Here is a 13,882-nt window from a genome sequence, read left to right on the forward strand (position 1 = left end):
ACTTATCTCCACAAAAAAACCTGCTAATTAGAGACAACCACGGAATTAATATCACCTCCCAAACAGGCCAGGAAATAGAACTTTTAGTATTTATTAATTTTATCTATTTTTAAAGCTATAATTTAATCTTAGCAGATTTTTAAATGAATCCACCTATTCTAAGGTTTACATCAATTGATATTCTGTCTCCTTTGGCCTATTTTATACTTTATATGTGACTTTTTATCAGTGTTTTATACCATTTTATATTGCAAAGCAGGAGCCACTAAAGTGCTTTGTGGTGCCTTAGTGATCAGCCATTTAAAAAAAATGCTGCAGACAAGCAACTACTAAAATCAAAATGATGTCTCTAAGCTCGGAATATAAGAAAGGGAGGGAATAAGGGGCAGAGAGGAAGCAGCTTTGCAAAACTGATATGTATCTCTCTGTCAATGGAAAATGTCAGGATCAGGTGAGGGAAAGGGAACTCCTTCCTGGCTGACAGGTCTAGCTTGTAATCAGAGGGAAATATATTCAATTCCAGTGCTTTGGAAGGAGCAAAGATGAATGTCCCTAAGCTCAATGAAGATGCCAGGATGGAGAGAGGATGGAGGGAGAATTCTGCTGTGAGTGGCAGATGAAGCTTGTAAACAGAGGGAATATTTTACCTGGAAATATAATCTCTTTCAGGTCTGCCCGACCCAAAATAAAATCTAAAGATCGCTAGAACAACCCTCTCAAGACCTATTTCTCTGATATTTGCAGAGCTTGGAAAAGTTACTTTTTTGAACTACAACTCCCATCAGCCCAATCCAGTGGCCATGCTGGCTGGGGCTGATGGGAGTTGTAGTTCAAAAAAGTAACTTTTCCAAGCTCTGGATATTTGGCAGATTTTCCTACTCACGGGCCTCTTTCTTGCATCTAAAGTTTTCAGACCAACTGCCATGAAACACAAAAGAAGATGAAGTCATGTTTATTTCAGCATCCCAAAACTGTAATAACTGCCCTTGTGTAGAACCATTGCATGCCATCAGAAGGCGTGACCTTTCCTGAAAATTTCATCCAACTCTGCCCCAAAATTTGAAACAGTTATAGACATTATATTAATAAAAAGGTACCCAGCACAAAACCCAATTTAAGATAATTTAAGATAAATTGGTCCATTATTTCACAAGCTTTATTCACACTGAAAGGATTGCTTTGCCTGCAAATGTCACATACTGTTGGAATTGCGGCTTGCCTGTCAGGGCAATTCCACTGCGTATAACAGGAGTGAATAGAGACAGAACGCTAGAAGTGGTGAAGATGAATCTTTTACTGATTCAATAGCTTACAGATACACAGATACACAGATACATGAGCTCTCTCCTTCACATACATCAAAATGCACCCCCCACACCCTGAGCTGTTTCTATGGAGGTTTTATAGCCTTGGCAGCTTTCCTGCCCAGCCACCTGCAGCCTTCGGTCTGCTCTCTGTCCTTGAGCCCCAGAGTGTGCCTATTTTAACCCTGTCTTGACTCTGTCCATGTCTTTTGGAATACATCATGTCTCAGCATTCTAACAAGCCCCCACCTTCCAAACAGACATGGCTTTCATACATTTTACATTTTACAGATTTTTCATCTTACACATACCACTATTACAGTTCAGTTATTTACAGTTGTACAGTTCCTTTTTTATGTTGCTTGATATTGTTTTATTGTCACATTGCAATCTTTGTTACTCTTTTACTATACACATGCCCATTTTGTTTATTAGCTTGTCATGCATTTCTTCAGTCAATGGTTTTGTTAATACATCAGCAAGCATCAGCATCTTTAGTGTTCACATAGATCAATTTAATCAATTTGCTTTGTACACAGTCTCTAACGTGGTGAAACCGCACACTCACGTGTTTAGTGCGCCTATTGTTGGCTTCTGATTCAGCCAAACGTATGCACGACTGATTATCCTCATATACTCTTATTGGTTTTTGGATTTTTATCTGTGCTTCCTCCATTAAGAGTTCATACCAATTCAATTTGTGACATGCCATGGACAGGCTGATGTATTCTGCTTCAGTACTAGATGTTGCCACAAGCGTTTGCTTTCTGCTGAACCAGTCTATTGTATACCCATGAAACATAATCAACACACCCGCTGTTGATTTACGGTTATTTTTGTCTCCAGCATGGTCTGCATCTACATAACATGCTAGATTTCCTGTTGCTACAGCAGATAGAGCGAGTCCATAATTCACCGTACCCTTGAGATATCTAACTACACGTTTAACCCCACGCCAATCTTTCTCAGTGGGCTTGTCTACTTTTCGACACAGTATGCTAACAGCATTAGCTATATCCGGGCGTGTCACTTTGGCTAAATACTGTAGTTTACCAATGATTTGTCTATACAAGTCTGGGTCAGTAAAGTAGTCACCTTCTGTTTCGTTTTGAAATGACACCGACATGGGTGTTTTCATTTCATTGCAATCTGCCATCTTACTGTCAGCTAACAGCTGCTCTATTTTGCTTCCTTGATGTAGGATGAAACCACCATTATTATCATGTATTACATGCATACCCAGATACTCTTGTACGGGCCCTAAGCATTTCGTTTGCATGTATCGTTTCAAACCAGAGGCACATTCCTGTTCCTCCCTCTCATTGTTATGCATATATAGGATATCGTCTACATAAACTAGACAGTAAGAGATGTCTTTTCCTTGTTTAATATAGACACATGGATCTGCTACGCAACGTTGAAACCCCATGGCCTTTAAAACCTCATCCAACTTGATGTTCCAACATTGTGCACTTTGTTTCAGGCCATATATAGATTTGTGTAACCTGCATGCCATTCCTGGTGGTGTTACACACCATGGTGGAGGCTGCATATAGATCTCTTCTGTTAAATCTCCATAGAGAAATGCAGTCTTGATGTCATAATGATATACCTGTAAGCCTCTTACAGCTGCCACCTTCAATAGGAGTCAAACAGACTCATGTCTGATTACCGGTGCAAAGATGACATCATAATCTGTGCCCTGTTTCTGTAAGAACCCTTTGGCAACCAGACGTGCTCTATGTATTTCACCTGTGTTTGTTCTTTTATGTTTGAATACCCACTTGCACCCTATCATCGACTTGCCAGGAGGCAATGGCTCCAATGTCCACGTTTTATTGCTGTCCATTGCCTCTAATTCATCCTGCATGGCCTTTTGCCATTTGGCTTGCTCATCCGGAGACATTTGTTTAATCTCATTTATATCCCCTGGATCTCTCTTTGTGCCTCCCTCAATCCACGAGGGACATTCCTCGCACAACGCTAATGAGGCTTTTATTTGTGGCAGTGCTTGCACTTTTTCCTCCACTACTTGAGTACCTGTAACTGCAGTGAGTGTCACATGAAACAAAGACTGCTTAATGAAACCTTTCAAACATGTCTTGTTTCCCTTCACTATCTCACATGTTCTGTTTCTAAATGTAACTGTAAATCCCATCGCACATAGTTTAGATACAGATAAAATGTTACATTGAATGTCTGGCACGTACAAAACGTCAGTAATAATTGTATTTAAAGCACTTAAAGTCACAGTACCCATAGCTTGTACCTGTTTTTGTGTCCCATCAGCCAGTACCACGTGTGAAGTCGCTGGAACCATAGTTCTGAACATAGATTTGTCATTTATTAAATTGTGCGTAGCCCCAGAATCAATAGTCCAGGTTCCTTTAATTTTATAGTTTCTTTCTCTGTCTTTATCTTCAGCTTTCACTAGCTGCACTTGCGACGAATTCCTTCTCTGTTTTCTCTGCCGCAACTCACAGTCTCTTTGAAGATGAGTTAATGACCCACAACGATAGCATGCCTTTGTTCCAAACGACCTGCCAAACGACCTGCCATTAATCCCAGTCTTTTCACTTTTACCTTCCGACTTTCTTTCCTTCTCCTGTTCAGAAGCCTCCTGACGTCTCTCCCACTGCTGTATCAACTTGCCTGTCACATAAGGGAGCAATAAATCCTCTTCAGGGAGCGCTTCGAGTGAACTAATAAGATTGTCCCATGATGAATTTAATGTTGCCAGGATTATATATATATTTTGTGTGTCCGGATATATTACATTTCTTTCTTGTAACTCAGCAAACAGCTTTGAAATTTTAAACAAATGTTCAGCCATTGTGACGTTATCTGCGTACTTGAGCTGGTACAATTTTCTTGTCAAACTTATTTTATTGCTTGTTGCTTTTCGAACATGGATCTCATTCAGAGCTTGCCAAGCTAATTTCGCTGTTTCTTTATCCTGCATGTATAGCAATTGAGAGTCACTTACTGCCAGGATAATATACGATCTCGCACGTTCATCCAGCCATCTCCACGGTGCCGGTGGGGGATCCGACGGGGGATCCTCTGTTACAACAGTCCATAAGTCTTCCTTTGTTAGAAACGCCTGCATTCTCAGTCTCCAATTCAAGTAATTAGTTTCGTTCAGACGCTCCAGCGGCATTCCTTGCGAAAGCGAAACTGACATTTTTCACAGTTTCCTTGCGTCACTTTGGAGAAATGAAACTTCTCTTTTTACAGCTTCACCGTATCTGATTTCTTTACACTCCAGGCCTCTTTTACGATCTGCACAGGCTTCCACTGGCTCCTGTCACCGTTCGTGCTGCCTTCGACAGTCGGTTCAGCTCTGCTGCCTTTCTTTCTTCACAGCACTCTGCTTATGCTCTATTCCTTTCCTGTCTCTGGGCCCATAACCCTTTGTTGGAATTGCGGCTTGCCTGTCAGGGCAATGCCACTGTGTATAACAGGAGTGAATAGAGACAGAACGCTAGAAGTGGTGAAGATGAATCTTTTACTGATTCAATAGCTGACAGATACACAGATACACAGATACATGAGCTCTCTCCTTCACATACATCAAAATGCACCCCCCACACCCTGAGCTGTTTCTATGGAGGTTTTATAGCCTTGGCAGCTTTCCTGCCCAGCCACCTGCAGCCTTCGGTCTGCTCTCTGTCCTTGAGCCCCAGAGTGTGCCTATTTTAACCCTGTCTTGACTCTGTCCATGTCTTTTGGAATACATCATGTCTCAGCATTCTAACACATACTTCTATCAAATTGAGGGGGTAAGGGAAGAGAAGTTACAACCTTCTAAAAATTCCCAATAGTGAATGAGAGAGGGGGAGAAGTAGACACAGATGGACCTGGAACCTATGAAACACCTCAGATCAAGGCAAACTGTTACCCAAAGCACCCAACTGGAGTCTGGGCTACTTCTTGTGGTTGGTGAACACCCTATTATATTGTTTATTTATTTGGAAAATTTTAAAAACCACTTGCTAAAAAAACCTGCTCCAAGAAGTGTACAAGTCCAATTATATATAAAACATGACTAAAATACATAATAGAAGTATACATAAAACCATCTGGGAGTTCTAAAGAATGGGTAGCACAACACTAAAGTGTGTGGATATACACACACAATTCCTATAGTGTGTGGATAACTACAGGAGGCCATCACCTAAAGAGCGCAGTAATCAACTAGGTCTATAAGGAGTGAGACTATCTTTCAGGTACAAATGTGCATATGCACTCATTTTGTATATATACACACATACATATGGATAAAGTTGGAAAAATGTAAACAGCAGAGCCAAATGACCATGAAATGGATGAAGGACAGTCTGACAATATGTAAAGCTCAAGATAAGCTACTATCAGCAAGTGCAGTAATCAATGATAACACAATCATTCTCGTTTTGTTATGTTAATTAACACCTTAAAATTAGGTGCCAGTACTCATACTTTGATAAAAGTGCTCTGGGTGCCTGCACAAAATGCCTATTATAGTAGCAAAAAAGAGGTGTTACTAGTCCATATCGGTGAGTAGCATCACAAAAAACAAAACAAAACCACTGCCTATAGTGCTTTTTGTCTCTGTTCAAGTCCAAACAGATAAAATCAAATTTTCTGATGAGTCTAACCCTATAGCTCAAGCACAGAATTTTGAACTCACACCTGGGTCAACCCCAGTATGTTTTAAAATTGTTGAAGTAAGCAGTGGGCTTGACCCCAACTCCTTTGAGCCCTTCTCACATGCCACATTGCTCTCTCCATCCACTTGTATGAACTAATGATATAGTTTCATTCCCTATTCACTGAAGGGAAATTTCTATGAAGAGAATTTACTGAAACGTCTATCTCCCTCAAGTTTTTTTCTTGAGAGGTCTGCCACCCCCTGGGAAATGTTTCAGCAGAATCTCTACCCCACTGCACATTTCACCACCCTCAAAGAGAGTGGAGAATTTTGGGAGGCCATTTTTGTTCAGCTCTTTGTCTCACAGTTAAATACTCCCATAAAAATTTTAATATTAATTTCTCAGAGCAGTTAAAAGCATTTCACATTTAATTCTGTACTGTATCTCCATTTCTACTTTGTTATTAAAAAGAGTTTAAAAAAAACCTGCACATTTTAATGCTGATGTAAGGTGACCATTTGTTCTACTTTACAGAGGACATTCCTAAGCTGGCTTTCCAGTCCTAAGATAAAGAACCCTAAGAAGGAAGAGCAAGAGTCTACACACCCAGTCGATCACTACTCTCTGCAGGTGAGGGCCTCCTGCAGATACCATCTTACCAGGAGGTTCATTCTGCACAATATAGCAAACAGACATTTAATGTGGTGGCACCTACCCTGTGGAATTCCCTCCCTTTGAATATTAGGCAGGCGCCATCTCTGCTATCTTTTCGGAGCCTATTGAAGACTTTCCTCTTTCAACAAGCCTTTTAAGTTGAGACCTATCCCAGTCTGTGTCTGTGTTAGAATTGCTTGTTAATGTTTTTTTAATAATGTTTTAACCCTTTTTTAAAAGATTTTTTAAAGCTTTCTTTAAGTGTTTTTGACATTGTTTTGTTTTTATGTATTTTAGGGTCTGTTTTTGTGATGTTTTAAAGTGTTTTTGGTGCCTCTGTTTGCCGCTCTGGGCTCCTGCTGGGAGGAAGGGCAGGATATAAACCAAACAATAAATAAATAAAATAAGAGTCTTGAAGTTGCCCATCAACAGCTAACACATGGGTTAGCTAAAACACTGGGCAGGCACATAGGTGACCTGGTCACAGTCTTCTGCACTATGGTGAGATACAGTGATTTCTAAATTTGTATCAGCATAGGGAAATTTTATGCAAATCTATCTACTCTTTTGGGCAAGGGTTATGCATAAGTGGCTGCCCTATCCTTGTATAAATAGTTCAGCAATTATTAAGAATCATTTATGTTGTTATGTATATCTGTCAGCTTTTAAAGCATTGTGTTTATGGTGGTGAACTCGCAAGGACATGGTGCCGGAGTATAAATGTTTTTCTTTATTTATTTTCTATCTAACTATATAATATTTTCCACAAGGTGGAATTCTCCCTTCCCCCTGCACAACTTTTAAAGATACAGAAGACCTTTTGGTTGCCAGGCCCAGCCTCCAAGAGGTCTTTTGTATCTTTAAAAGTTGTGCAGGAGGAAGGAAGAATTCCACCTTGTGGTTTTTCCTATTACAGAGTTGCAGGAACACCTGCACTTGGCTGACTTTCTCTTCTCCTAAAGATACAGGATCAGTCTCAGGCCATGAACCTGGCAACCCTAAAGTGTATGTATGTAAGTGACAGAGTGTGGCTCTCTGGCTCATCGGACGTTTGAAACTCTCCCTAGGTCATTTCCCCCTCTGTAGGCCACACCCCTCACTGGCCCTGCTTTTGTGCTGCTTCAAGAGCCTTTGCCTGGCTGGAGTACATCTTTAAACTATGATAATGCTGTTCACCTGGCCAGAGGTTTCTGCAGGGCTGGAACTCATTTTTTTGTCCAACTTTTTGGAGGTTATTAGGAATTTTGTCACTGCTACCAAGTGGCGAGGCCAACTTGTCACTCCCTGGTTTTTGTTTTTTGTTTTGTTTTTAGGAATATGCTATCTTTTTATAGGCTTTGCAAATTTGGCTTTATGATAATGTTATTTTCCTACTTTGTTGCATTGTAACCCACCCTGGGATCATATGATGAAGGGTGGGCTTGAAATTCTTATTAAAAAAAAATTACAATATGTATATTTCAGGGGTGATTTACTTTAACAATAACTGGGTGAAGAAGTGTTGTTAAGCTGAATGCCATAAAGTTTACATCAGTGCAATATAAACACGGGGATTTTATATTTTCCGGCAGGATCCTCATTCCACTCTGGTCATGATGCCTGCTTCAGGTACCCTGTTTTATGTTTATTCCTGTTGCTGCTCTGCTGATTGACCAAATCGAAAGATAAATGAAGTATTAGGGAGACAGGAACAGCTGAGCCACCAGCTTCATTGCAGAGCCCTGGGACCATCTTCAGCTTTTGATAAGACTGCCACAGCTTGCGACTGCATCTCATAACTGTTTCATAGCTATCACACACAATCAAAGGCAGAATGAAGGGATTCTGGGAAAGCTAGATAATGACCTTGGCAAGTGGCTAGGTACAGAACTGAGAAATTATTTACAGCACTTGCCTTGAAGGGATAATTTGGCAACAATACTACAAAGCAGGTTTCAGAGGGCAGCACTGAAATTAGCAATAGACTTTTAAATATTAAAATCTTTAAAAATAACTACAGGTAGAATACAAGAAGAGCAACCTTTGAGACCCATTTTCCACTTCACTGGTGGACTGCTTGCAATCTGAAATTCTGGGTTTAATAACAAAAGCCATCTTATTAAATTACATTGGGGAAAAGTCTGCTGCTTCGTGCAGGTGTCAAATTGGCACAGGTTCTAACACCTACCATAGCTGCACATGTTATTCTGGAATGCCAGCCAATGTTTCAGGACAAATGACATGCAAGCATTATCTCACTGAAACCTGCTGAGCTTCTTGAAAATTAAATATAATATTGTTGAGAAGAACAGTCTGAAAATGGGGAGTTTTTTTTTAAAGTTCACTTTACCCCCTTTTAAATAAGTACTAGCAGGAGTGAGGCAAGTTTTGAAAACCAAAATTACTAGATGATAAAGTGCAAAAGATCATGGTCCTGACCTTTCTAAGGTTATGAGTAAGAACAGAGAGTATTCACTGTCACTGAGAATTAAGAATCTAACAAAATTATAATGTCACAGTTCCACCTAGGGCTTAGACAGCTGTTCCTGCCTCTTGCAGGAGAAAAATACAGTTCTAAACCCTGTTCATCATGGGGGGGGGGAATGGATAAACCCACTTAACATTCCATTCCTGACAAGCCCCAACTTGCGCTGCCATATACCCTAAACCAGGCAACTGTTCTTAAATTGGGTAATGCCTTATTGTCAATTTCCTGACAAGCCCCAACTTGCGCTGCCATATACCCTAAACCAGGCAACTGTTCTTAAATTGGGTAATGCCTTATTGTCAATTTCACTGCCACCTTCCCTATAAATATGCAGACAACTCTTTTGTCATAGGTCTTCAGGCTGGAGTTAGCAGAAGCTGTGCTCTTACATTCTGCACTGCATCTTCTACCAGGCAGTGTCTTTGATTTCAGACTCAAAGCTTCTCCCTTTTGCAAGGGATCATCTGTTGTCACATAAGATATACACTATTTGCCTGAACTAGGACTTGCAATCAACATTTTGCTCTTTTTATTACCTGGACTGCAATGATGTGTTCTTTGTGCATGTTAATAAACTTAACTTTTTGTTTTAAGTAAACTGATGCATTATAATCTAGTGGGACTCTAATATTATCTCTCTCCAAAATATTACCTTGGTCCTTTCAGCTACATTGCTTAAAAACAACAACTGTGAAGGCCCTTGGGTTTTAACTATTCCACTTTTATGTTATCATAAGTAGCATCCCTACCATTTACACTATAGAAGGTACCTGTTTATTTATTTAATTTCTGCTGCCATTATTTATTTATTTATATACAGCCCCTTAGCTGAAGCTCTCTGGGAGGTTTACAGCAATTAAAAACATTAAAAACAAATATACAAATGTTAAAACACAAAAAACAATGTAAAAACAATTAATTTTTTAAAAAAAAACAATTTAAAAAGACATGCTAAAATGCCTGGGAGAAGAGGAGGTTTTTTAAAAATCATTTTTTCACATATCACCACACACAGTAGCTGGGTATATAGAAATGGGACAATCAGGAGACTTCAATTTAAAAGTAAAAAAAAAAAATATTTATTAAAATTTATTTATAATTTTATATGAATGGGCTATATGCAGGTTAAAGTTTATTGATACTTTGCTTGTTACTTTGCTGGGTTCAGGGCATGGTGAATGTGTTTTTATGTGTTTGGGGAGAGGGTGCCAGCTGCCTTGAAGAAGAGTTAGTGTGGACATTGAAAAAAACAACCTGGACCTGATGATACTTAACAGCTACTGCCTTTTTGGCCAAGGTAGTCAAGAGGGTTGTGGTGACACAGCTGCAGGCATTTCCGGAGGAAACTGATTATCTAGACCCATTTTTGACTGAGTTCAGACTTGGGTTCAAGACTGAATTTGCCTTGGTCATCCTAACAGATGGCCTCTATTGGGAGAGGGATGTAGGGGGAGGGAGGGAGATCCTGTTGCTCTTATTAGTTCTCTCATTGGCTTTTGGTACCATTGTCTATGGTATCCATCTGACTGTTTACAGGAGATGGGTATCGAGGGGCACTGTTCTGCAGTGATTCCAGTCTTATCTCTAGGGATGGTTCCATAAGGTAGCATTGGATGAATGCTTCTGAGCACACTGGTTCTTGAGCTATGGGATACCACAGGGCACTATACACTAAATAATATGTCTGATGCTATTTAACATCTACACAAAACCGTTGGAGACAGTATACCACCAGCATATAATCCCTTGCTTGTGGGATTTGTACTGGCTGCCAATCTGCTCCCAAGCCAACTTCAAGGTTTTCATACTAAAATAAAAAGCCCTATACAACTCGGTACCAGGCTATTTCAGAGACTGCCTTATCTATCACTGTGGTCTTAAGGAAAGTTTCTCTAGCATGTTCCAAAGGTCTCAGAAGCCCACTCTACAGTAACCTGTAGGAGGGCTTTCCGTGTGGCTGCCCCTGTTCTGTGGAATAGCATTCCTGTCAACATACAATAGACACCCATTATCTGCACTTTCTGGAAACAATTGAAGACATTTTTGTTCCAACAAGCTTTCCCAGCTGGATGAATGGGTCTCTGCGAATGGGTGTCAGTTTTGTTTGTTTTGGATGTATCTGCTGTCTTCTGTGTTTTTAACTCCCCCCCCCCGTTTTTATTGTACTCCTTGAGATGATTGTAGAAGGCAATTAATAATTTAATGACAATAATAATAAACAATGAATAGGTTTAAAATGATATAGTTACTGATGTTCTGCCCTATTCTAGGCCAAAAGTTAATTACCTTTATGTTCTTCTCTCCAGTTAACACATGGTCTCTACAGACAACATCACCTGGCTTCAGTTCTCCCAAAGGATTGCCAATAGAGTCTTCCTCTCACTCCCTGCAGATCTTCTCAGCTTCAGCCTTCATTTATTTCAACCTTAGGGTGCCAACTTTTTAAACAACAGCTGCTGCTACTAGGAAGTCTCAGCTCTGTTTTGTAATCTAGTTGCTATTGCTTCCAGCAGGCTTTCCTTATAGACTCTCCCTCAGCAGTGTTGTGTTTTTATACACTTCAGTCAGAAAGCTGTACCCAATTAAAAATGTCTCTCTGACAAGCCAACATTCCATTGGTCATCAACTAAGGACCAATGAGTTCAAATGGAATGTCCACTAAAGGACCCATCATAGCATGACCTTTTTGATTCCAGTGGCCTGTAGAAAAACTGGTCTCTAATGCCAACTGACATAACAGAAAATGTCACATGACACACAGTTACCTTTTAAAGCAACTGTATCCGTCTGTTTCTTAGCAGACTGCCAGCTGAACACCTATACCTTCTATCTCCCAGGCCCAGTTAGAAGTAAATTGTCAATTTTCCCACCACCTCATGCAATTAGCTATTCATCAGCGAAATAGTTTTGATAACAAAACAACAGGAACTTATGCAGCTTTGACCTCATAACATTACAGTTTCTCCAGAATAACCCTTTAAGGGATTTGAGACTGTTGGCTGACAGGATTAGTGTCCCAGTTAGATCTATTCCCCTAAACACAGAATAGTTCTCCTGCTGTTAAATTCAGTAAGTAGTAGGGTTAGCAGATCTGCTTTTCGGCCAGAGATTCTGGTTTTTGGGGGTCCTCTCCAGGTCTCCGGGAGACTCACCTTAATCTCCAGACTTTCAGCTTTCAATTAAAAAAAATTAAGTTTCTAGGTGGTCTGGTTTCCAAGATATACACCAAAACATCAGCCCCCCCCGCAACTTCTTTTAGTTGCTCTAAGTTCTGCTCTAATCCCTGCCCTTTCAGGTTTTTAGCCAGTAAGAAGTCAGGGTTGTGACTGACAAGAAGGTAACTATAGAGCCAAAACACTATAGAGTCACAAAATGTGATTTTTCCTTGCAACACAGAAAACGTGCTTTTTCCTGCTTTTCTGAAAATCTCACACATTGAATAAGTAAGCTTTCAGTCTTTTTCCCTCTTGTGTGTAGGAGTCAGGCAGGTTTAAAGTTTGAAGAAGGCAGTGTTTTGCAAACCTTCCCAATATGAAGCTTCAATCCATTACTTGCTTTTTCAGAGTAAACATACCCAGAGTAAACCCCACTGAATTCAATAGGACTTCCTTTTGAGTAGACATGATTAGGATTGTGCTGTAACTTGATGAGACTTTTGAGTGAACATAGCAAAGAATTGTGTTTGTGTTGTATATCTTTATCTCCCTCTCCAATCCTATTTTTAAAGCAATTAGGCAGGACTTACTTAGGCATCACTGTTTTTATTATGTCGGAAACTAATACTGATTTTATTTTTTAAAACTATTCTGCAATGATTAACTGATTTTGACAATAAACTTATTACGAAGAAAATCACACTGTGCTTTACAGATTACAGCAAAGCCTTTGACTGTGTAGATCATGAAAAACTATGGAATGCTTTAAAAGAAATGGGGGTGCCACAGCATCTGATTGTCCTGATGCGCAATTTATAATCTGCACAAGAGACTACTGTAAGGACAGAATATGGAGAAACCGATTGGTTCCCCATCGGAAAGAGTGTGAGACAGGGGTGTATTTTATCACCCTATTTGTTTAATCTATATGCAGAACATATCATACAGAAAGTGGGATTGGACCAAGATGAAGGAGGTGTGAAAATTGGAGGGAAAAATATCAATAATTTAAGATATGCAGATGATACCATACTACTAGCAGAAACCAGTAACGATTTGAAACAAATGCTGATGAAAGTTAAAGAGGAAAGCACAAAAGCAGGACTATAGCTGAATGTCAAGATCAATAAAGTAATGACAACAGAAGATTTATGTAACTTTAAAGTTGACAATGAGGACATTGACCGTCAAGGATTATCAATACCTTGGCACAGTCATTAACCAAAATGGAGACAATAGTCAAGAAATGAGAAGAAGGCTAGGACTTGGGAGGGCAGCTATGAGAGAACTAGAAAAGGTCCTCAAATGCAAATATGTATCACTGAACACTAAAGTCAGGATCATTCAGACCATGGTATTTCCGATCTCTATGTATGGATGTGAAAGTTGGACAGTGAAAAAAGTGGATAAGAGAAAAATCAACTCATTTGAAATGTGGTGTTGGAGGAGAGCTTTGCACATTCCATGGACTGTAAAAAAGACAAATAATTGGGTGTTAGAACAAATTAAACCAGAACTATCACTAGAAACTAAAATGATGAAACTGAGGTTATCATACTTTGGACACATAATGAGAAGACATGATTCATTAGAAAAGACAATAATGCTGGGGAAAACAGAAGGGAGTAGAAAAAGAGAAAGGCCAAACAAGAGATGGATTGATTCCAT

The 13,882-nt window shown here is 39.7% G+C and overlaps 1 protein-coding gene across 1 annotated transcript; it reads right to left on the reverse strand.

Annotated features, from left to right (window-relative positions):
• Positions 1–1,779: 1,779 nt before the first annotated feature.
• LOC133386061 (uncharacterized) lies at positions 1,780–2,733 on the reverse strand. Its single transcript, XM_061629685.1, has one exon. It carries the CDS (start codon positions 2,731–2,733, stop codon positions 1,780–1,782), a length of 954 nt encoding a protein of 317 aa, XP_061485669.1.
• Between the last annotated feature and the right edge of the window lie 11,149 nt (positions 2,734–13,882).

This window comes from Rhineura floridana, chromosome 5 (assembly GCF_030035675.1).
Source record: "Rhineura floridana isolate rRhiFlo1 chromosome 5, rRhiFlo1.hap2, whole genome shotgun sequence".
NCBI lineage: Eukaryota > Metazoa > Chordata > Lepidosauria > Squamata > Rhineuridae > Rhineura > Rhineura floridana.

What these genes read in the sequence shown, in the direction of transcription:
- LOC133386061 (XM_061629685.1), bottom strand. Translation starts at nt 2,733, where the DNA reads ATGGGGTTTCAACGTTGCGTAGCAGATCCATGTGTCTATATTAAACAA.